The sequence below is a fragment of the Glandiceps talaboti genome, chromosome 19 (assembly GCF_964340395.1).
Source record: "Glandiceps talaboti chromosome 19, keGlaTala1.1, whole genome shotgun sequence".
Lineage (NCBI taxonomy): Eukaryota > Metazoa > Hemichordata > Enteropneusta > Spengelidae > Glandiceps > Glandiceps talaboti.
The window spans coordinates 4,425,934-4,450,780 of NC_135567.1; the positions used below are offsets into that span (position 1 = coordinate 4,425,934).

General features: G+C 37.3%; 1 protein-coding gene across 1 annotated transcript in view; it reads right to left on the reverse strand.

Annotated features, from left to right (window-relative positions):
- LOC144450371 (uncharacterized) overlaps positions 1–24,847 on the reverse strand; it is a 191,433-nt gene that overhangs the window by 157,105 nt on the left and 9,481 nt on the right. The window contains exon 2 of the mRNA XM_078140974.1: positions 20,146–20,232. Coding sequence (XP_077997100.1) covers positions 20,146–20,232 — 87 coding nt within the window. The remainder of the gene's footprint in view (positions 1–20,145; positions 20,233–24,847) is intronic.

Sequence of the window (24,847 nt, forward strand, 5' to 3'; positions counted from 1 at the left end):
CTACCAATCAGTACACAGTTGATAGACACCTAACTACCAATCAGTACACAGTTGATAGACACTGAACAACCAATCAGTACACAGTTGATAGATACCTAACTACCAATCAGTACACAGTTGATAGACACTGAACAACCAATCAGTACACAGTTGATAGATACCGAACTACCAATCAGTACACAGTTGATAGACACCTAACTACCAATCAGTACACAGTTGATAGACACTGAACAACCAATCAGTACACAGTTGATAGATACCTAACTACCAATCAGTACACAGTTGATAGACACCTAACTACCAATCAGTACACAGTTGAAAGACACTGAACAACTAATCAGTACACAGTTGATAGACACCTAACTACCAATCAGTACACAGTTGATAGACACTGAACAACCAATCAGTACACAGTTGATAGATACCTAACTACCAATCAGTACACAGTTGATAGACACTGAACAACCAATCAGTACACAGTTGATAGACACCTAACTACCAATCAGTACACAGTTGATAGACACTGAACAACCAATCAGTACACAGTTGATAGATACCTAACTACCAATCAGTACACAGTTGATAGACACTGAACAACCAATCAGTACACAGTTGATAGACACTGAACAACCAATCAGTACACAGTTGATAGACACTGAACAACCAATCAGTACACAGTTGATAGACACTGAACAACCAATCAGTACACAGTTGATAGATACCTAACTACCAATCAGTACAGAGTTGATAGACACTGAACAACCAATCAGTACACAGTTGATAGACACCTAACTACCAATCAGTACACAGTTGATAGACACCTAACTACCAATCAGTACACAGTTGAAAGACACTGAACAACCAATCAGTACACAGTTGATAGACACCTAACTACCAATCAGTACACAGTTGATAGACACTGAACAACCAATCAGTACACAGTTGATAGACACTGAACAACCAATCAGTACACAGTTGAAAGACAATGAACTACCAATCAGTACACAGTTGATAGATACCTAACAACCAATCAGTAGACAATTGATAGACACCTAACTACCAATCAGTACACAGTTGATAGACACTGAACAACCAATCAGTACACAGTTGATAGATACCTAACTACCAATCAGTACACAGTTGATAGACACTGAACAACCAATCAGTACACAGTTGGTAGATACCTAACTACCAATCAGTACACAGTTGATAGACACTGAACAACCAATCAGTACACAGTTGATAGACACTGAACAACCAATCAGTACACAGTTGATAGACACTGAACAACCAATCAGTACACAGTTGATAGATACCTAACTACCAATCAGTACACAGTTGATAGACACTGAACAACCAATCAGTACACAGTTGATAGACACCGAACAACCAATCAGTACACAGTTGATAGACACTGAACAACCAATCAGTACATAGTTGATAGACACCTAACTACCAATATCAGTACACAGTTGATAGATACCTAACTACCAATCTGTAAAAAGTTGATAGACACCTAACAACCAATCAGTACACAGTTGAAAGACACTGAACTACCAATCAGTACACAGTTGATAGACACCTAACTACCAATCAGTACACAGTTGATAGACACTGAACAACCAATCAGTACACAGTTGATAGACACCTAACTACCAATCAGTACACAGTTGATAGACACTGAACTACCAATCAGTACACAGTTGATAGACACTGAACAACCAATCAGTACACAGTTGATAGACACTGAACAACCAATCAGTACACAGTTGATAGACACTGAACAACCAATCAGTACACAGTTGATAGATACCTAACTACCAATCAGTACACAGTTGATAGACACTGAACAACCAATCAGTACAGTTGATAGACACTGAACAACCAATCAGTACACAGTTGATAGTCACCTAACTACCAATCAGTACACAGTTGATAGACACCTAACTACCAATCAGTACACAGTTGATAGACACTGAACAACCAATCAGTACACAGTTGATAGATACCTAACTACCAATCAGTACACAGTTGATAGACACTGAACAACCAATCAGTACACAGTTGATAGACACCTAACTACCAATCAGTACACAGTTGATAGACACCTAACTACCAATCAGTACACAGTTGATAGACACTGAACAACCAATCAGTACACAGTTGATAGATACCTAACTACCAATCAGTACACAGTTGATAGACACTGAACAACCAATCAGTACACAGTTGATAGACACTGAACAACCAATCAGTACACAGTTGATAGACACTGAACAACCAATCAGTACACAGTTCATAGACACCTAACTACCAATCAGTTCACAGTTGATAGACACTGAACAACCAATCAGTACACAGTTGATAGATACCTAACTACCAATCAGTACACAGTTGATAGACACTGAACAACCAATCAGTACACAGTTGATAGACACTGAACAACCAATCAGTACACAGTTGATAGACACTGAACAACCAATCAGTACACAGTTGATAGATACTGAACAACCAATCAGTACACAGTTGATAGACACCTAACTACCAATCAGTACACAGTTGATAGACACTGAACAACCAATCAGTACACAGTTGATAGACACTGAACAACCAATCAGTACACAGTTGATAGACACTGAACAACCAATCAGTACACAGTTGATAGACACCTAACTACCAATCAGTACACAGTTGAAAGACACTGAACAACCAATCAGTACACAGTTGATAGATACCTAACTACCAATCAGTACACAGTTGAAAGACACTGAACAACAAATCAGTACACAGTTGATAGACACTGAACAACCAATCAGTACACAGTTGATAGATACCTAACTACCAATCAGTACACAGTTGATAGACACTGAACAACCAATCAGTACACAGTTGATAGACACCTAACTACCAATCAGTACACAGTTGATAGACACCTAACTACCAATCAGTACACAGTTGATAGACACTGAACAACCAATCAGTACACAGTTGATAGATACCTAACTACCAATCAGTACACAGTTGATAGACACTGAACAACCAATCAGTACACAGTTGATAGATACCGAACTACCAATCAGTACACAGTTGATAGACACCTAACTACCAATCAGTACACAGTTGATAGACACTGAACAACCAATCAGTACACAGTTGATAGATACCTAACTACCAATCAGTACACAGTTGATAGACACTGAACAACCAATCAGTACACAGTTGATAGACACCTAACTACCAATCAGTACACAGTTGATAGACACTGAACAACCAATCAGTACACAGTTGATAGATACCTAACTACCAATCAGTACACAGTTGATAGACACTGAACAACCAATCAGTACACAGTTGATAGACACTGAACAACCAATCAGTACACAGTTGATAGACACTGAACAACCAATCAGTACACAGTTGATAGACACTGAACAACCAATCAGTACACAGTTGATAGATACCTAACTACCAATCAGTACAGAGTTGATAGACACTGAACAACCAATCAGTACACAGTTGATAGACACCTAACTACCAATCAGTACACAGTTGATAGACACCTAACTACCAATCAGTACACAGTTGAAAGACACTGAACAACCAATCAGTACACAGTTGATAGACACCTAACTACCAATCAGTACACAGTTGATAGACACTGAACAACCAATCAGTACACAGTTGATAGACACTGAACAACCAATCAGTACACAGTTGAAAGACAATGAACTACCAATCAGTACACAGTTGATAGATACCTAACAACCAATCAGTAGACAATTGATAGACACCTAACTACCAATCAGTACACAGTTGATAGACACTGAACAACCAATCAGTACACAGTTGATAGATACCTAACTACCAATCAGTACACAGTTGATAGACACTGAACAACCAATCAGTACACAGTTGATAGACACTGAACAACCAATCAGTACACAGTTGATAGACACTGAACAACCAATCAGTACACAGTTGATAGACACCGAACAACCAATCAGTACACAGTTGATAGACACTGAACAACCAATCAGTACACAGTTGATAGACACCTAACTACCAATCAGTACACAGTTGAAAGACACTGAACAACCAATCAGTACACAGTTGATAGACACCTAACTACCAATCAGTACACAGTTGATAGACACTGAACAACCAATCAGTACACAGTTGATAGACACTGAACAACCAATCAGTACACAGTTGAAAGACAATGAACTACCAATCAGTACACAGTTGATAGATACCTAACAACCAATCAGTACACAGTTGATAGACACCTAACTACCAATGAGTACACAGTTGATAGACACTGAACAACCAATCAGTACACAGTTGATATATACCTAACTACCAATCAGTACACAGTTGATAGACACTGAACAACCAATCAGTACACAGTTGATAGACACCGAACAACCAATCAGTACACAGTTGATAGACACTGAACAACCAATCAGTACACAGTTGATAGACACCTAACTACCAATATCAGTACACAGTTGATAGATACCTAACTACCAATCTGTAAAACGTTGATAGACACCTAACTACCAATCAGTACACAGTTGAAAGACACTGAACTACCAATCAGTACACAGTTGATAGATACCTAACTACCAATCAGTAAAAAGTTGATAGACACCTAACTACCAATCAGTACACAGTTGATAGACACTGAACAACCAATCAGTACACAGTTGATAGACACTGAACAACCAATCAGTACACAGTTGATAGATACCTAACTACCAATCAGTACACAGTTGATAGACACTGAACAACCAATCAGTACACAGTTGATAGATACCTAACTACCAATCAGTACACAGTTGATAGACACTGAACAACCAATCAGTACACAGTTGATAGACACTGAACAACCAATCAGTACACAGTTGATAGACACTGAACAACCAATCAGTACACAGTTGATAGACACCTAACTACCAATCAGTACACAGTTGAAAGACACTGAACAACCAATCAGTACACAGTTGATAGATACCTAACTACCAATCAGTACACAGTTGATAGACACCTAACAACCAATCAGTACACAGTTGATAGACACTGAACAACCAATCAGTACACAGTTGAAAGACACTGAACAACCAATCAGTACACAGTTGATAGATACCTAACTACCAATCAGTACACAGTTGATAGACACTGAACAACCAATCAGTACACAGTTGATAGACACCGAACAACCAATCAGTACACAGTTGATAGACACCTAACTACCAATCAGTACACAGTTGATAGACACCTAACTACCAATCAGTACACAGTTGATAGACACCTAACTACCAATCAGTACACAGTTGATAGACACTGAACAACCAATCAGTACACAGTTGATAGATACCTAACTACCAATCAGTACACAGTTGATAGACACTGAACAACCAATCAGTACACAGTTGATAGACACCTAACTACCAATCAGTACACAGTTGATAGACACTGAACAACCAATCAGTACACAGTTGATAGATACCTAACTACCAATCAGTACACAGTTGATAGACACTGAACAACCAATCAGTACACAGTTGATAGACACTGAACAACCAATCAGTACACAGTTGATAGACACTGAACAACCAATCAGTACACAGTTGATAGACACCTAACTACCAATCAGTACACAGTTGAAAGACACTGAACAACCAATCAGTACACAGTTGATAGACACCTAACTACCAATCAGTACACAGTTGATAGACACTGAACAACCAATCAGTACACAGTTGATAGACACTGAACAACCAATCAGTACACAGTTGATAGACACCTAACAACCAATCAGTACACAGTTGATAGACACTGAACAACCAATCAGTACACAGTTGATAGACACCTAACTACCAATCAGTACACAGTTGATAGACACCTAACTACCAATCAGTACACAGTTGATAGACACTGAACAACCAATCAGTACACAGTTGACAGATACCTAACTACCAATCAGTACACAGTTGATAGACACTGAACAACCAATCAGTACACAGTTGATAGACACCGAACAACCAATCAGTACACAGTTGATAGACACTGAACAACCAATCAGTACACAGTTGATAGACACCTAACTACCAATATCAGTACACAGTTGATAGATACCTAACTACCAATCTGTAAAACGTTGATAGACACCTAACTACCAATCAGTACACAGTTGAAAGACACTGAACTACCAATCAGTACACAGTTGATAGATACCTAACTACCAATCAGTAAAAAGTTGATAGACACCTAACTACCAATCAGTACACAGTTGATAGACACTGAACAACCAATCAGTACACAGTTGATAGACACTGAACAACCAATCAGTACACAGTTGATAGATACCTAACTACCAATCAGTACACAGTTGATAGACACTGAACAACCAATCAGTACACAGTTGATAGATACCTAACTACCAATCAGTACACAGTTGATAGACACTGAACAACCAATCAGTACACAGTTGATAGACACTGAACAACCAATCAGTACACAGTTGATAGACACTGAACAACCAATCAGTACACAGTTGATAGACACCTAACTACCAATCAGTACACAGTTGAAAGACACTGAACAACCAATCAGTACACAGTTGATAGATACCTAACTACCAATCAGTACACAGTTGATAGACACCTAACAACCAATCAGTACACAGTTGATAGACACTGAACAACCAATCAGTACACAGTTGAAAGACACTGAACAACCAATCAGTACACAGTTGATAGATACCTAACTACCAATCAGTACACAGTTGATAGACACTGAACAACCAATCAGTACACAGTTGATAGACATCGAACAACCAATCAGTACACAGTTGATAGACACTGAACAACCAATCAGTACATAGTTGATAGACACCTAACTACCAATATCAGTACACAGTTGATAGATACCTAACTACCAATCTGTAAAAAGTTGATAGACACCTAACAACCAATCAGTACACAGTTGAAAGACACTGAACTACCAATCAGTACACAGTTGATAGACACCTAACTACCAATCAGTACACAGTTGATAGACACTGAACAACCAATCAGTACACAGTTGATAGACACCTAACTACCAATCAGTACACAGTTGATAGACACTGAACTACCAATCAGTACACAGTTGATAGACACTGAACAACCAATCAGTACACAGTTGATAGACACTGAACAACCAATCAGTACACAGTTGATAGACACTGAACAACCAATCAGTACACAGTTGATAGATACCTAACTACCAATCAGTACACAGTTGATAGACACTGAACAACCAATCAGTACAGTTGATAGACACTGAACAACCAATCAGTACACAGTTGATAGACACCTAACTACCAATCAGTACACAGTTGATAGACACCTAACTACCAATCAGTACACAGTTGATAGACACTGAACAACCAATCAGTACACAGTTGATAGATACCTAACTACCAATCAGTACACAGTTGATAGCCACTGAACAACCAATCAGTACACAGTTGATAGACACCTAACTACCAATCAGTACACAGTTGATAGACACCTAACTACCAATCAGTACACAGTTGATAGACACTGAACAACCAATCAGTACACAGTTGATAGATACCTAACTACCAATCAGTACACAGTTGATAGACACTGAACAACCAATCAGTACACAGTTGATAGACACTGAACAACCAATCAGTACACAGTTGATAGACACTGAACAACCAATCAGTACACAGTTCATAGACACCTAACTACCAATCAGTTCACAGTTGATAGACACTGAACAACCAATCAGTACACAGTTGATAGATACCTAACTACCAATCAGTACACAGTTGATAGACACTGAACAACCAATCAGTACACAGTTGATAGACACTGAACAACCAATCAGTACACAGTTGATAGATACCTAACTACCAATCAGTACACAGTTGATAGACACTGAACAACCAATCAGTACAGTTGATAGACACTGAACAACCAATCAGTACACAGTTGATAGACACCTAACTACCAATCAGTACACAGTTGATAGACACCTAACTACCAATCAGTACACAGTTGATAGACACTGAACAACCAATCAGTACACAGTTGATAGATACCTAACTACCAATCAGTACACAGTTGATAGCCACTGAACAACCAATCAGTACACAGTTGATAGACACCTAACTACCAATCAGTACACAGTTGATAGACACCTAACTACCAATCAGTACACAGTTGATAGACACTGAACAACCAATCAGTACACAGTTGATAGATACCTAACTACCAATCAGTACACAGTTGATAGACACTGAACAACCAATCAGTACACAGTTGATAGACACTGAACAACCAATCAGTACACAGTTGATAGACACTGAACAACCAATCAGTACACAGTTCATAGACACCTAACTACCAATCAGTTCACAGTTGATAGACACTGAACAACCAATCAGTACACAGTTGATAGATACCTAACTACCAATCAGTACACAGTTGATAGACACTGAACAACCAATCAGTACACAGTTGATAGACACTGAACAACCAATCAGTACACAGTTGATAGACACTGAACAACCAATCAGTACACAGTTGATAGATACTGAACAACCAATCAGTACACAGTTGATAGACACCTAACTACCAATCAGTACACAGTTGATAGACACTGAACAACCAATCAGTACACAGTTGATAGACACTGAACAACCAATCAGTACACAGTTGATAGACACTGAACAACCAATCAGTACACAGTTGATAGACACCTAACTACCAATCAGTACACAGTTGAAAGACACTGAACAACCAATCAGTACACAGTTGATAGATACCTAACTACCAATCAGTACACAGTTGATAGACACCTAACTACCAATCAGTACACAGTTGAAAGACACTGAACAACCAATCAGTACACAGTTGATAGACACTGAACAACCAATCAGTACACAGTTGATAGATACCTAACTACCAATCAGTACACAGTTGATAGACACTGAACAACCAATCAGTACACAGTTGATAGACACCTAACTACCAATCAGTACACAGTTGATAGACACCTAACTACCAATCAGTACACAGTTGATAGACACTGAACAACCAATCAGTACACAGTTGATAGATACCTAACTACCAATCAGTACACAGTTGAAAGACACTGAACAACCAATCAGTACACAGTTGATAGACACTGAACAACCAATCAGTACACAGTTGATAGACACCTAACTACCAATCAGTACACAGTTGATAGACACTGAACAACCAATCAGTACACAGTTGATAGATACCTAACTACCAATCAGTACACAGTTGATAGACACTGAACAACCAATCAGTACACAGTTGATAGACACCTAACTACCAATCAGTACACAGTTGAAAGACACTGAACAACCAATCAGTACACAGTTGAAAGACACTGAACTACCAATCAGTACACAGTTGAAAGACACTGAACAACCAATCAGTACACAGTTGATAGACACTGAACAACCAATCAGTACACAGTTGATAGATACCTAACTACCAATCAGTACACAGTTGATAGACACTGAACAACCAATCAGTACACAGTTGATATATACCTAACTACCAATCAGTACACAGTTGATAGACACTGAACAACCAATCAGTACACAGTTGATAGACACCGAACAACCAATCAGTACACAGTTGATAGACACTGAACAACCAATCAGTACACAGTTGATAGACACCTAACTACCAATATCAGTACACAGTTGATAGATACCTAACTACCAATCTGTAAAACGTTGATAGACACCTAACTACCAATCAGTACACAGTTGAAAGACACTGAACTACCAATCAGTACACAGTTGATAGATACCTAACTACCAATCAGTAAAAAGTTGATAGACACCTAACTACCAATCAGTACACAGTTGATAGACACTGAACAACCAATCAGTACACAGTTGATAGACACTGAACAACCAATCAGTACACAGTTGATAGATACCTAACTACCAATCAGTACACAGTTGATAGACACTGAACAACCAATCAGTACACAGTTGATAGATACCTAACTACCAATCAGTACACAGTTGATAGACACTGAACAACCAATCAGTACACAGTTGATAGACACTGAACAACCAATCAGTACACAGTTGATAGACACTGAACAACCAATCAGTACACAGTTGATAGACACCTAACTACCAATCAGTACACAGTTGAAAGACACTGAACAACCAATCAGTACACAGTTGATAGATACCTAACTACCAATCAGTACACAAATGATAGACACCTAACAACCAATCAGTACACAGTTGATAGACACTGAACAACCAATCAGTACACAGTTGAAAGACACTGAACAACCAATCAGTACACAGTTGATAGATACCTAACTACCAATCAGTACACAGTTGATAGACACTGAACAACCAATCAGTACACAGTTGATAGACACCGAACAACCAATCAGTACACAGTTGATAGACACCTAACTACCAATCAGTACACAGTTGATAGACACCTAACTACCAATCAGTACACAGTTGATAGACACCTAACTACCAATCAGTACACAGTTGATAGACACTGAACAACCAATCAGTACACAGTTGATAGATACCTAACTACCAATCAGTACACAGTTGATAGACACTGAACAACCAATCAGTACACAGTTGATAGACACCTAACTACCAATCAGTACACAGTTGATAGACACTGAACAACCAATCAGTACACAGTTGATAGATACCTAACTACCAATCAGTACACAGTTGATAGACACTGAACAACCAATCAGTACACAGTTGATAGACACTGAACAACCAATCAGTACACAGTTGATAGACACTGAACAACCAATCAGTACACAGTTGATAGACACCTAACTACCAATCAGTACACAGTTGAAAGACACTGAACAACCAATCAGTACACAGTTGATAGACACCTAACTACCAATCAGTACACAGTTGATAGACACTGAACAACCAATCAGTACACAGTTGATAGACACTGAACAACCAATCAGTACACAGTTGATAGACACCTAACAACCAATCAGTACACAGTTGATAGACACTGAACAACCAATCAGTACACAGTTGATAGACACCTAACTACCAATCAGTACACAGTTGATAGACACCTAACTACCAATCAGTACACAGTTGATAGACACTGAACAACCAATCAGTACACAGTTGACAGATACCTAACTACCAATCAGTACACAGTTGATAGACACTGAACAACCAATCAGTACACAGTTGATAGACACCGAACAACCAATCAGTACACAGTTGATAGACACTGAACAACCAATCAGTACACAGTTGATAGACACCTAACTACCAATATCAGTACACAGTTGATAGATACCTAACTACCAATCTGTAAAACGTTGATAGACACCTAACTACCAATCAGTACACAGTTGAAAGACACTGAACTACCAATCAGTACACAGTTGATAGATACCTAACTACCAATCAGTAAAAAGTTGATAGACACCTAACTACCAATCAGTACACAGTTGATAGACACTGAACAACCAATCAGTACACAGTTGATAGACACTGAACAACCAATCAGTACACAGTTGATAGATACCTAACTACCAATCAGTACACAGTTGATAGACACTGAACAACCAATCAGTACACAGTTGATAGATACCTAACTACCAATCAGTACACAGTTGATAGACACTGAACAACCAATCAGTACACAGTTGATAGACACTGAACAACCAATCAGTACACAGTTGATAGACACTGAACAACCAATCAGTACACAGTTGATAGACACCTAACTACCAATCAGTACACAGTTGAAAGACACTGAACAACCAATCAGTACACAGTTGATAGATACCTAACTACCAATCAGTACACAGTTGATAGACACCTAACAACCAATCAGTACACAGTTGATAGACACTGAACAACCAATCAGTACACAGTTGAAAGACACTGAACAACCAATCAGTACACAGTTGATAGATACCTAACTACCAATCAGTACACAGTTGATAGACACTGAACAACCAATCAGTACACAGTTGATAGACATCGAACAACCAATCAGTACACAGTTGATAGACACTGAACAACCAATCAGTACATAGTTGATAGACACCTAACTACCAATATCAGTACACAGTTGATAGATACCTAACTACCAATCTGTAAAAAGTTGATAGACACCTAACAACCAATCAGTACACAGTTGAAAGACACTGAACTACCAATCAGTACACAGTTGATAGACACCTAACTACCAATCAGTACACAGTTGATAGACACTGAACAACCAATCAGTACACAGTTGATAGACACCTAACTACCAATCAGTACACAGTTGATAGACACTGAACTACCAATCAGTACACAGTTGATAGACACTGAACAACCAATCAGTACACAGTTGATAGACACTGAACAACCAATCAGTACACAGTTGATAGACACTGAACAACCAATCAGTACACAGTTGATAGATACCTAACTACCAATCAGTACACAGTTGATAGACACTGAACAACCAATCAGTACAGTTGATAGACACTGAACAACCAATCAGTACACAGTTGATAGACACCTAACTACCAATCAGTACACAGTTGATAGACACCTAACTACCAATCAGTACACAGTTGATAGACACTGAACAACCAATCAGTACACAGTTGATAGATACCTAACTACCAATCAGTACACAGTTGATAGCCACTGAACAACCAATCAGTACACAGTTGATAGACACCTAACTACCAATCAGTACACAGTTGATAGACACCTAACTACCAATCAGTACACAGTTGATAGACACTGAACAACCAATCAGTACACAGTTGATAGATACCTAACTACCAATCAGTACACAGTTGATAGACACTGAACAACCAATCAGTACACAGTTGATAGACACTGAACAACCAATCAGTACACAGTTGATAGACACTGAACAACCAATCAGTACACAGTTCATAGACACCTAACTACCAATCAGTTCACAGTTGATAGACACTGAACAACCAATCAGTACACAGTTGATAGATACCTAACTACCAATCAGTACACAGTTGATAGACACTGAACAACCAATCAGTACACAGTTGATAGACACTGAACAACCAATCAGTACACAGTTGATAGACACTGAACAACCAATCAGTACACAGTTGATAGATACTGAACAACCAATCAGTACACAGTTGATAGACACCTAACTACCAATCAGTACACAGTTGATAGACACTGAACAACCAATCAGTACACAGTTGATAGACACTGAACAACCAATCAGTACACAGTTGATAGACACTGAACAACCAATCAGTACACAGTTGATAGACACCTAACTACCAATCAGTACACAGTTGAAAGACACTGAACAACCAATCAGTACACAGTTGATAGATACCTAACTACCAATCAGTACACAGTTGATAGACACCTAACTACCAATCAGTACACAGTTGAAAGACACTGAACAACCAATCAGTACACAGTTGATAGACACTGAACAACCAATCAGTACACAGTTGATAGATACCTAACTACCAATCAGTACACAGTTGATAGACACTGAACAACCAATCAGTACACAGTTGATAGACACCTAACTACCAATCAGTACACAGTTGATAGACACCTAACTACCAATCAGTACACAGTTGATAGACACTGAACAACCAATCAGTACACAGTTGATAGATACCTAACTACCAATCAGTACACAGTTGAAAGACACTGAACAACCAATCAGTACACAGTTGATAGACACTGAACAACCAATCAGTACACAGTTGATAGACACCTAACTACCAATCAGTACACAGTTGATAGACACTGAACAACCAATCAGTACACAGTTGATAGATACCTAACTACCAATCAGTACACAGTTGATAGACACTGAACAACCAATCAGTACACAGTTGATAGACACCTAACTACCAATCAGTACACAGTTGAAAGACACTGAACAACCAATCAGTACACAGTTGAAAGACACTGAACTACCAATCAGTACACAGTTGAAAGACACTGAACAACCAATCAGTACACAGTTGATAGACACTGAACAACCAATCAGTACACAGTTGATAGATACCTAACTACCAATCAGTACACAGTTGATAGACACTGAACAACCAATCAGTACACAGTTGATAGACACCGAACAACCAATCAGTACACAGTTGATAGACACTGAACAACCAATCAGTACACAGTTGATAGACACCTAACTACCAATCTGTACAAAGTTGATAGACACCTAACTACCAATCAGTACACAGTTGATAGACACTGAACAACCAATCAGTACACAGTTGATAGATACCTAACTACCAATCTGTACAAAGTTGATAGACACCTAACTACCAATCTGTACAAAGTTGATAGACACCGAACAACCAATCAGTACACAGTTGATAAATACCTAACTACCAATCTGTACAAAGTTGATAGACACCTAACTACCAATCAGTACACAGTTGAAAGACACTGAACTACCAATCAGTACACAGTTGATAGACACTGAACAACCAATCAGTACACAGTTGATAGATACCTAACTACCAATCAGTACACAGTTGATAGACACTGAACAACCAATCAGTACACAGTTGATAGACACTGAACAACCAATCAGTACACAGTTGATAGATACCTAACTACCAATCAGTACACAGTTGATAGACACTGAACAACCAATCAGTACACAGTTGATAGACACTAAACTACCGATCAGTACATAGTTCAAAGACAGAGATGTACAAAGTGATGAGTGTGTTCCAGAAACATACTATGAGACTAATACATTTGAAACCTTTCCTGCCCTGCAAAGTCTCACACCAGTAATTCACTCACCTATGGATGTTGATGACTCAATATTGAAAAAGCCTAAGCCATCAAGTGATGTGTATGCTGTTGAGACTAACTTGCAATCTGATTCATCAGAAGTATTTTGATATCCTGAAAATTCACACTAGAATATTCATGATGAAAAATAAGAAACAACTATTAGAGTCAACAGTGTTTCCTAAATCTGTAGGTGTACCAAAGGCCAAAGTAACTAGGGAAATTGATAACATTCAGACTGAAAACTCAACATCAAATAGATGCATAGACACATGTATCCCTTTGGTAACATCAGATATGGCTAATTGTTGCAATAATATTGTTGATTATACAGACTCTGAAGTTGACATTATTGATGATTCTGATTCTGATCCAGGCTACATGCCTTCCCCAGACAGAGTTGACTTAACTGATTGTAGTGATTCAGATCAATAAACTGATCCAAGTTCAGAATGTACACCAATACCAGATAACATTATAGTGCCTGATAGTTCAGAGATAGGCAATGATATACAATTGACAACATCAACAAAGAGGGCTGCCATGAAGAAAAATATTGGCCAAAATGCGCAACAAGTTGCCAGTAAGAGACATGTTGATAGGGCAGCAACCAAGTCTTCACATTGTGCAAAAACAATTCAGAGTTCCAATATATCATCATCCTCCAGCCCATCAAGAAAAAGAAAGCATATCAAAGTTTTAACTTCAAACAATACTGGGAAAAGAAGGTGGGATAAACATCAGTACTGTGTTTATTGCCTAAAGGACTATGGAAAACTACCATGCCATTTAAAACAATATCATAGCAATGAATCCGAAGTGTTTGATTTCATTCAGTTTTCCTACAGGTACCAAAGAATGAAGCCTTCTATTAAAGAAACTTTTGATCAAAGGTAATCATACTCATAACCTCAGGGTATTGCAAGAGCCCAGGGGGGGGGGGGGGTCCTCATACCATGCAAACATCCAACACATGCAGTAAAGGTGGAAGACTATTTACCATGTGAATTTTGCTTGGGGTATTTTATCAGAGGTGATCTTTGAAAACACCAAAAGTCTTGTGATTTAAAACCTACAATATATGGATCATCAAAAACAGAGCACAGGGAAGGTCAGTACATTTTTTACCAATTTGTCAAGCAGCAAATCAAGGTTTGATGGACAATGTGCTACCAAAGATGAACCAGGATGAAATTGCTAGAGTTGTACGAAGTGATCAACTGTGATATTGCAGCAAGTTGCAAGCTTATACAAGAAACAAGGAGCGGAACGTCACTACTATATCAGTCAAAAGCTACGCGAATTGTGTAAATTTGTCATCTCAATGAGAAAGATCAGTAAAGGAGAAGTGACATCTTTCACAGATTGTATTCATCCACACAAGTTTGATTTGCTTGTTGCAGCTGTACAAAGTCTAGCTGGATATGATACAATTCCTCTTTTAAGATTCCTATTCTGGCCACAAAACTAGGAAACATTCCTCAGAAATGTGCAGCCGTTTTACAAGGCAATGCCATTAAAACAGGAGATGATGACCTTTTAACCAGAGCCAGACAGTTTCTGCGACTTTGCACCTTGAAGAGGTCTGAAGACATAAGTTGCAATGCGCAGAAAACAATCAATGAACGGAAAAGAAATAAGCCAATGTTGTTACCACTTGTAGATGATGTCAAAGCACTCGGCAGCCATACCGAGATAGTTGGTAAAATACTAAAGAGGAATTAAAGTTTAATCCAAATAACAAGAGTTGGTTGCAACTTTGCAGAGTTACCCTCTCACAGCTAATCATGTTTAATAGACAGAGAAGTGGGAAAATGGAGAGAATGACCATACATGACTATGACAACGTACAGGGAATCCAAGTGGAGGGAATCCAAGTGGTGTTGTTGATTCATGCTTGTCAGAATTTGAGAAAGACTGAAGACTTGTTACAGTTTACTGTGAATATATTGTGGTTATCTGATTGCAAAATGATAATCCAGTTACAACTAGTATAGTGTACATGATGACAGACAAAACCCAGTTTTCGCTCAAGATTTAAACTGAACACTACACTACCTACAGATAATATTGACTACTAATTAACACATACAATATCTTTTTCATAATATAATTAACTGACAAATTTTTAGTGAATATATCTCTGGTTATTTGAAGAAATAAGAAAATCCTAGATGTAGCTGGTACAGGCTTAATTATGCTTTTTATATCAAATTGACTGCCTCAAATTATATACAATAGGTTATTTTTTTACCACGCCCTTAGTTTCCAATATAGAAAAAGTATCATTGGTATGGGGTTTTCCACTTCTCTGATCAGCAGATGGGTTGCCCCTTCTCAGTTTGCAAGTCATGTGAGTAACAACGGACTCTTAACAATGCTATTAATTTAGGAGAGACAATCACACTTCATGAAAAGTTTCTGGAACCTAAATTATATGTTCAACACATATTTAGAAAGATTTGGCTGTAAAACATCAACAAGAACTTTGTATTGTAATTTAATTTCAGGCACATACAAAAGAAAGAAGTGGCCAGATAATGAGAAGGCTGCTGCTTTACAACATTTCGCAGTAGATATCAGTCTCCAGAATGTTCCAGGAAAATGAGAATGTCAAGAATGTAAACAAAAGTAACCTGTTCTAAGTCATAGGAAATGGACAGATATCAAGTTTTTTTTGTTTATAACAAAATACAGAAGCAGAAAAATGATCATAAGAAGATTTGAAAAACTCATGGTGTAGTGTTAAGTTAGAGATCATTGTGGCAGGTTCATAGTATTTGTTCTCATTCTACAAGATTGGTTGTGTTTTAGTCACTGTAGTGTCACTAAAATTTTAAAAAAATACTGCCAATGGCATTGTAGCACAACTGTATAGTTTTCAAAAAATGTTCATCCATATGTTTGTCCTTGCTAACAATAGGTGTTCATTTGCTGAATGACTATCCAGTTGCCTATCCAACCATGTTACTATCTTTGCGATATACGTGATCATTTGGCTGTTGCTATGGGTGTGGTCATGTTGTTAGATATATTTGCATACAATTTTTGAATGTTCACTTTCACTTGTGTTTGAATTCCTGATATTATTATTGCAATATATGTGATCATTTGGCTGTTGCTATGGGCGTGGTCATGTTGCTTGGCACATTTGCATACATTTTCAAATGTTATTCATTTGTCTATTAATACCTGTTATCTTTGTGAAATACACGACCATTTAGCTGTTGCTATGGATGTGGTCATGGTTGCTAGGGATATCTGCATACATTTTTTGAATGATTACTCACTTGCCTACCAGATGATATTGTTTGACCAAAATATACTGTCATTTGGTTGTTGTTAAGGGATTGGTCATGATTGCTAGGGCCAATTGCGTCAAAATATTTTAAAGAAAATATGTGGAATAACACTTCTAAGTTCTAGAAACATTTCACCAAGTTTCAGTCTCATTGACCAAATACTTTTTGAGATATACATATTTGACCAAAATTCACATTTTTACACTTAATTTGCATATTACTGATGAGATCATTATATGCTTAATATTTCTTCATCTATACACCAACAGATGCATCCCTGTTAAATTTCAACAATCTCCTCAGTAGTTTTGGAATGATAGGTTTTTGACCTAAAAGATACATTTTTAGCCCTAATTTGCATATTACTAAAGGAAACATCATGTCATGAACAAACCTTAATTTACTTACCCCTAAAAATGTTTCCAAAAACTTTCAGGCCAATATCCCCAGTAGTTTTGAAGTTTAAGTTTTTTGACCAAAAACAATTTTTTTTTACCTAAAATGCACATCTCTGATGCTATCATTTTTCAAAATTCCCAACTAGACACCCAAAGTAACATGACCACCAAATATTAAAGCAATCGGTCCAGCACTTTTTTACTTTAAGCTGTTTACACACACACACATCCCCCCCCCCCCATACACACAGACAGACATGCCTAAAGCACTACTGAACCTTCAGCCCAGTTGTGCTAAACAGGTTTCCAAGCAACGTCAAACTGAGGTTAATCTTGATGCCATTGACATTGAGATGTGAAGTAGTCCATAAAAGATTTAATGGTTTCATTGCATCAATAAAACAAGAATCTTTCATTTCTAGACTGAAGATAAGGCATCTTTTGACACAATAAATCATGTTTTTGTAAAAAACAAACAAAAAAAAACACACACCTCTGATGCGTTTGCTTTCATTTGAAGAATTTTCCATCTAGACACCCTAAGTAGTGTCCCCACCAAATATCAAGCCGATCGGTTTGACAGTTTTTGACTTTGTCATTTACACACACACACACACACACACACACACACACACACACACACACACACACACACACACACACACACACACACACACACATTTCTCCATGGCTCTAGCACTACTGAACCTCAGTTCAGTTGTGCTAAAAACAAAGACACAGCAGCTCTGTCCTTTGGGAAACTGATCATGTGTATTATAGTGATCTCATGACCAGAATTTTCACCATAATTTGAATGTCAGCCAAGATTACGTATAAGAGAACCGATCGTACATTTAAAGTCTTGACATTCAATATGCACTATTAAGTTATTGATAACTTGATTTGTTTGTTGTAGATTGTCACACAATTGCTAATGCACAAGGCTCAGTCAATGACATCTGTCAATCAATGACGGTGATTTGTCAATAGCACATCTATGACAAAATCCAAGTTACATATTCCGCCGACAAGATATCTCACTTTATAGAATACATGTTACTGTTACTTCTGTTTCACTTTTGTTCTTTATTGTTTAAAGTGGGCAATATCTTTTGGACAAAAACATTATTTTTAACTGGATCATAAGTGTGTTTTGTTTTCATTTCAATGTCTTACCATGACATGTTTTATTTTGTTTCATTTTTAGCTTAATGTAGTTTAAAGTCTTTCCTTAGATGTGGTAACACCTAATGCATAGACTAAATTTGCAACGACTTGTCAGATATAACTATATATATATCGACTTGGGCAACACGTTTCACACAAAAAGTTGTAGTTTTCTATCAAAACTGATAATTGCAAACATTTTTAACATTAGCGCCTATTTAGCTATTGTTGTCAATATTCCATTGTAATCATCTTATCTTTATGTCAACCACTCTGCAATCAATGTTGTTTTGTAAATAAAATATTGTTTTATTTATGAGCAATGAGCTACTTATTGATACACTTACCAATGATTCATTTATAGGCAATGATCTGATTTATTTACTAAGTATACACTTACCCCATCTGCATAATTCACATCATAACCATTAGCCAAGTAGAATTTAACCTTCTCTATATCTCCTCCCAAAGCAGCATAAATGAGATCCTAATATAAAACAAACATATACAATGATTAGACTAATTTACATCAGTTTCACAAATCATGTCAAAATTACATTAAAAATATGCTTACTACAAACCCAGTGTTAAAGTGACCAAATTGATGAGGATTAGGTATTTATTTTGGATTTTTAATTTATAAAACAACTTTACTGTATTTTCTAATTGAAAAAAAAAAATAATGTGAAATAATATCTACCAATTCCTTGTTTGTAACTCAGTAAATTGAAAATCATTAAAATATGTCTAAAATGTTTGTAATTGTATGTACAATAACAAACTTTTTACACTTTTTTCATCTTTTTGTAATCAAATGAGTTACAAACAAGGTTTTGGTATTTATAATATATTATTTCACATTATTTGTTAAATTAGGAAAACAGTAAAGTTGTATTATGAATTAAAAATCCAAAATAAATACCTAATTATCATCCATATGGCCACTTTAATAATATTTTAATATTTCCTTTTAGACAACATTTAAATATATATATCAAAAATATACATAAGGTAGCTGTCTATTTTACCATTCACACAAATGATATTATGTAATATTATATGATTAATATGTCATTTATATCAATCTATTTTAATTAATACCAATCTATATAAAACAAACTTTTTTGTCACTTCAATTCAAACATATGATTATTGTAAAACACAGGTAGGGTTGATTTGAACAGTTTGATTTGAGATCAATATCATTTTGTCAAATCACAACAACCTGGAAAGACTTTACATAATTGTATGATAAAAATCATTAGATTACCTTTGTAGATCAAATGATTTATAAAGGTTATAAGACACAAATAGTTCAAAGTTGTTTTAGCATTAAGTTTTCAATCTGTCAAAATCTAGTTAAAGCTGACCACTAGGTGGCGGTATGGTCAGCAGATTGGTCAGCTGTAACAATGAATATCATTCTGATGAGGATCGTCAACAAGACAGATCAAAAGCTCAATGCTAAAAACATTTTGAACTGCTTGTGCGTTATATCATTATGTAATACATTCACAATGCTAAAACATGTAACATTAAAAAGCTATATTGATGATGGACAACTGATATATACTCTGTGTAAATTAGAATATTAACACATGTATCTGTGTTATGGTTTCTAAGAATTACTAGACTGTAAGATATGACATGATGTTCCGCCCTCACTGGCCTCTGATGTGTGAGGGCGCCCCATCACGGTGTACCTTACAGACTAAAGAATTACATGATTATACATATTTACAAAGTTTGAGGAAATTTAAATCTGACCATGTCATCTGATACATTTAGATATTTACAAGATGTATTCATGTATGACGTCACTGTACTACACCTAGCCATTTCACAGCTACAGACTTTATTGTTTCAGGGGTGAGGGATGTAGCTGCCTGCTGGGGGGTGTAGCTGCCTGCAGGGGGGATGTAGCTGCCTGCTGGGGCAGGGGGTGTAGTTGCCTGGGGTGTAGCTGCCTGCTGGGGGGGAGGTTTGTAGCTGCCTGCTGGGGGGGGGGGGGTTGTAGCTGCCTGCTGGGTGGTGTTGTTGCCTGCTGGGGGTGTAGCTGCCTGCTGGGAGGGGGGAGTAGCTCCCTCAATGGCAAGGGGCTGGGTAACCAAGACTACAGACTTTAAATGGATAGATGTACTTAAATAAATTAGTGACAATGGCATTATAGCACAAATCTATAATAATCACATCCTCAAAGAGCTTTACAATTATTACTCCATGGCACAGACCTATAGTGGCACAATGGCCCTTTACTTCCTCAACTCCCTGGGGAGCATACAATCAGCCTCTATAAGTGCATGGGATTAAAGCATTCACATTTCAACATCTATCCTACCAGGTCCCCAATTAATACAGCTAGGTTAACCAAAGCGCAATTGTGGTTCAAATCTTACCCAAGAACTTTAGCCATTCAGAAACAAATGCCAGCAACGGGCTCAACCCTACAACCTGCAGATTCCTAGCCAGCCACTCTAAACATTCAACCATCATGACTGCACATCTATCCACTTGCCTTATACCAATGATGTTATTGTACAATATATATATATCACTAATTCATTATTGCTATGATTATAGTCTACATTGTAGTAGCTTTAGCATGTATGTGTTTACCTGCCAAATGTTTAATTTGCCTACCCAACCCTGTTGTTACATTCCCCACATACGCCATCAATTGGAGGTTGCTGTGGGTGAGGTCTCAATATTTTAGCATGTGAGTTCACTTTTGGATATTTAACAGGCCTAGGTTGCCAAGCAACCTTAAACAGATGTTAATCTTTGCAGCATTGACATTGAAATGTGAAGTAGCCCATAAAATATTTAATGATTTCATTACATCAATAAAACAAGAATCTTACATTTCAAGGCTGAAGTCAAAGTATTTTGTAATACAACAAATCACATTTTCAAATGTAAAATACACATTTCTGATGCAATCATTTCCATTTGAACAATTTCCCAATGAGACAATCGAAGTAACATGACCACAAAATATTAAAGCAATTGGTCTAGCAGTTTTTTACTTTAAGTTGTTTACACACACACACTCACACACTCACACACACACACACACACACACAAACACACACACACACACACAGACAGACAGACACTTAGCGATCCCTACAGCACTACTGAACCTTATCAATTCAGTTGTGCTAAAAATGAGTTAAAGGGGAACACCACTCAGTGAAATAATTGTATTACCTGAGAGTTTTTTGGTTTTAGATGACAATTTGTATAGTCATGATGACTCTTGGTTCCTTTTTAGTCTTCAATGGACAAACTAATAATATTGGTGTGCATCCAAAGTTCAACGGCAAGAGGCTGGGTAACCAAGCCAACAGACTTTAAATGGATAGATGTATTTAAATAAATAAATTAATGACAATGGCGTTATGGCGTTATAGCATACAATCCATTGCAGCCTCTATGAGTGCACAAGATTAAAGCATTCACATTTCAACATCTATCCTACCAGGTCCCCAATTAATACAGCTAGGTTAACCAAAGCACAATTGTGGTTCAAATCTTACCCAAGAACTTTAGTCATTCAGAAACAAATGCCAGCAACGGGCTCAACCCTACAACCTGCAGATTCCTAGCCAGCCACTCTAAACATTCAACCATCATGACTCTACAACCTGCAACCTGCAGATTCCTAGCCAGCCACTCTAAACATTCAACCATCATGACCCTACAACCTGCAACCTGCAGATTCCTAGCCAGCCACTCTAAACATTCAACCATCATGACCCTACAACCTGCAACCTGCAGATTCCTAGCCAGCCACTCTAAACATTCAACTATCATGATTGCACATCTATCCACTTGCCTTATACCAATGATGTTATTGTACAACACATATATATATCACTAATTCATTGTTGCTATGAGTATAGTCTATATTGTAGTAGCTTTAGCATATAATGTGTTCACCTGCCAAATCTTTAATTTGCCTACACAACCCTGTTGTTATATTCCCCACATACGCCATCAATTGGAGGTTGCTATGGGTGAGGTATCAATATTTTAGCATGTGACTTCACTTTTGGATATTTAACAGGCCTAGGTTGCCAAGCAACCTTAAACAGATGTTAATCTTTACGCCATTGACATTGACATGTGAAGTAGAGCCCATACAAGATTTAATGATTTCATTACATCAATAAAACAAGAATCTTTCATTTCAAGGCTGAAGTCAAAGTATTTTGTAATACAACAAATCACATTTCCAAACGTAAAATGCACATTTCTGATGCGATCATTTTCATTTGAACAATTTCCCAAATAGACAATCGAAGTAACATGACCACCAAATATCAAAGCAATCTGTCTAGCAGTTTTTTACTTTAAGTTGTTTACACACACACACACACACACACACACACACACACACTCACACACACACACACACACACACACACACACACACACACACACAGACACTTAGCGATCCCTACAGCACTACTGAACCTTATCAATTCAGTTGTGCTAAAAATGAGTTAAAGGGGAACACCACTCAGTGAAATAATTGTATTTCCTGAGAGTTTTTTGGTTTTAGATGACAATTTGTATAGTCATGATGACTCTTGGTTCATTTTTAGTCTTCAATGAGCAAACTAATAATATTGGTGTGCATCCAAAGTTCACAAAAATACATTCATTTCTCCAGTAACACCACTTTTCTGGATTAGAACCGTTAAAGGGGCATGGTCTGAAACGTCTATCTTTTTTTTTCTTCTTATTTTTTTTTTTTTTCTTTTTTTTGGGGGGGGGGTTTATTTTTTGTTACCTGTATGTACCACTGACTGTAACTTGTTTAATGGTCAGTAATTTATATGCAAAGCCCATACCCTGTTATCTAATGTATTCTATACTAAGGAATACCGTAATATTCTTTTATACTTACAGTATCACAGTAGTTTATAGAGTGAGAATTTTGCAAGCGACTACCAGTCATTACACAAGTAGCAGTGAGTGACTGTTTATTTGACGAACCAAAATTGTGTATTCTCCTACCTCTTATTATGTTGTGACTCACATTTATACAATTACCGATAGTTGATTATATACTTTTCAGGATGAATGTCATTATA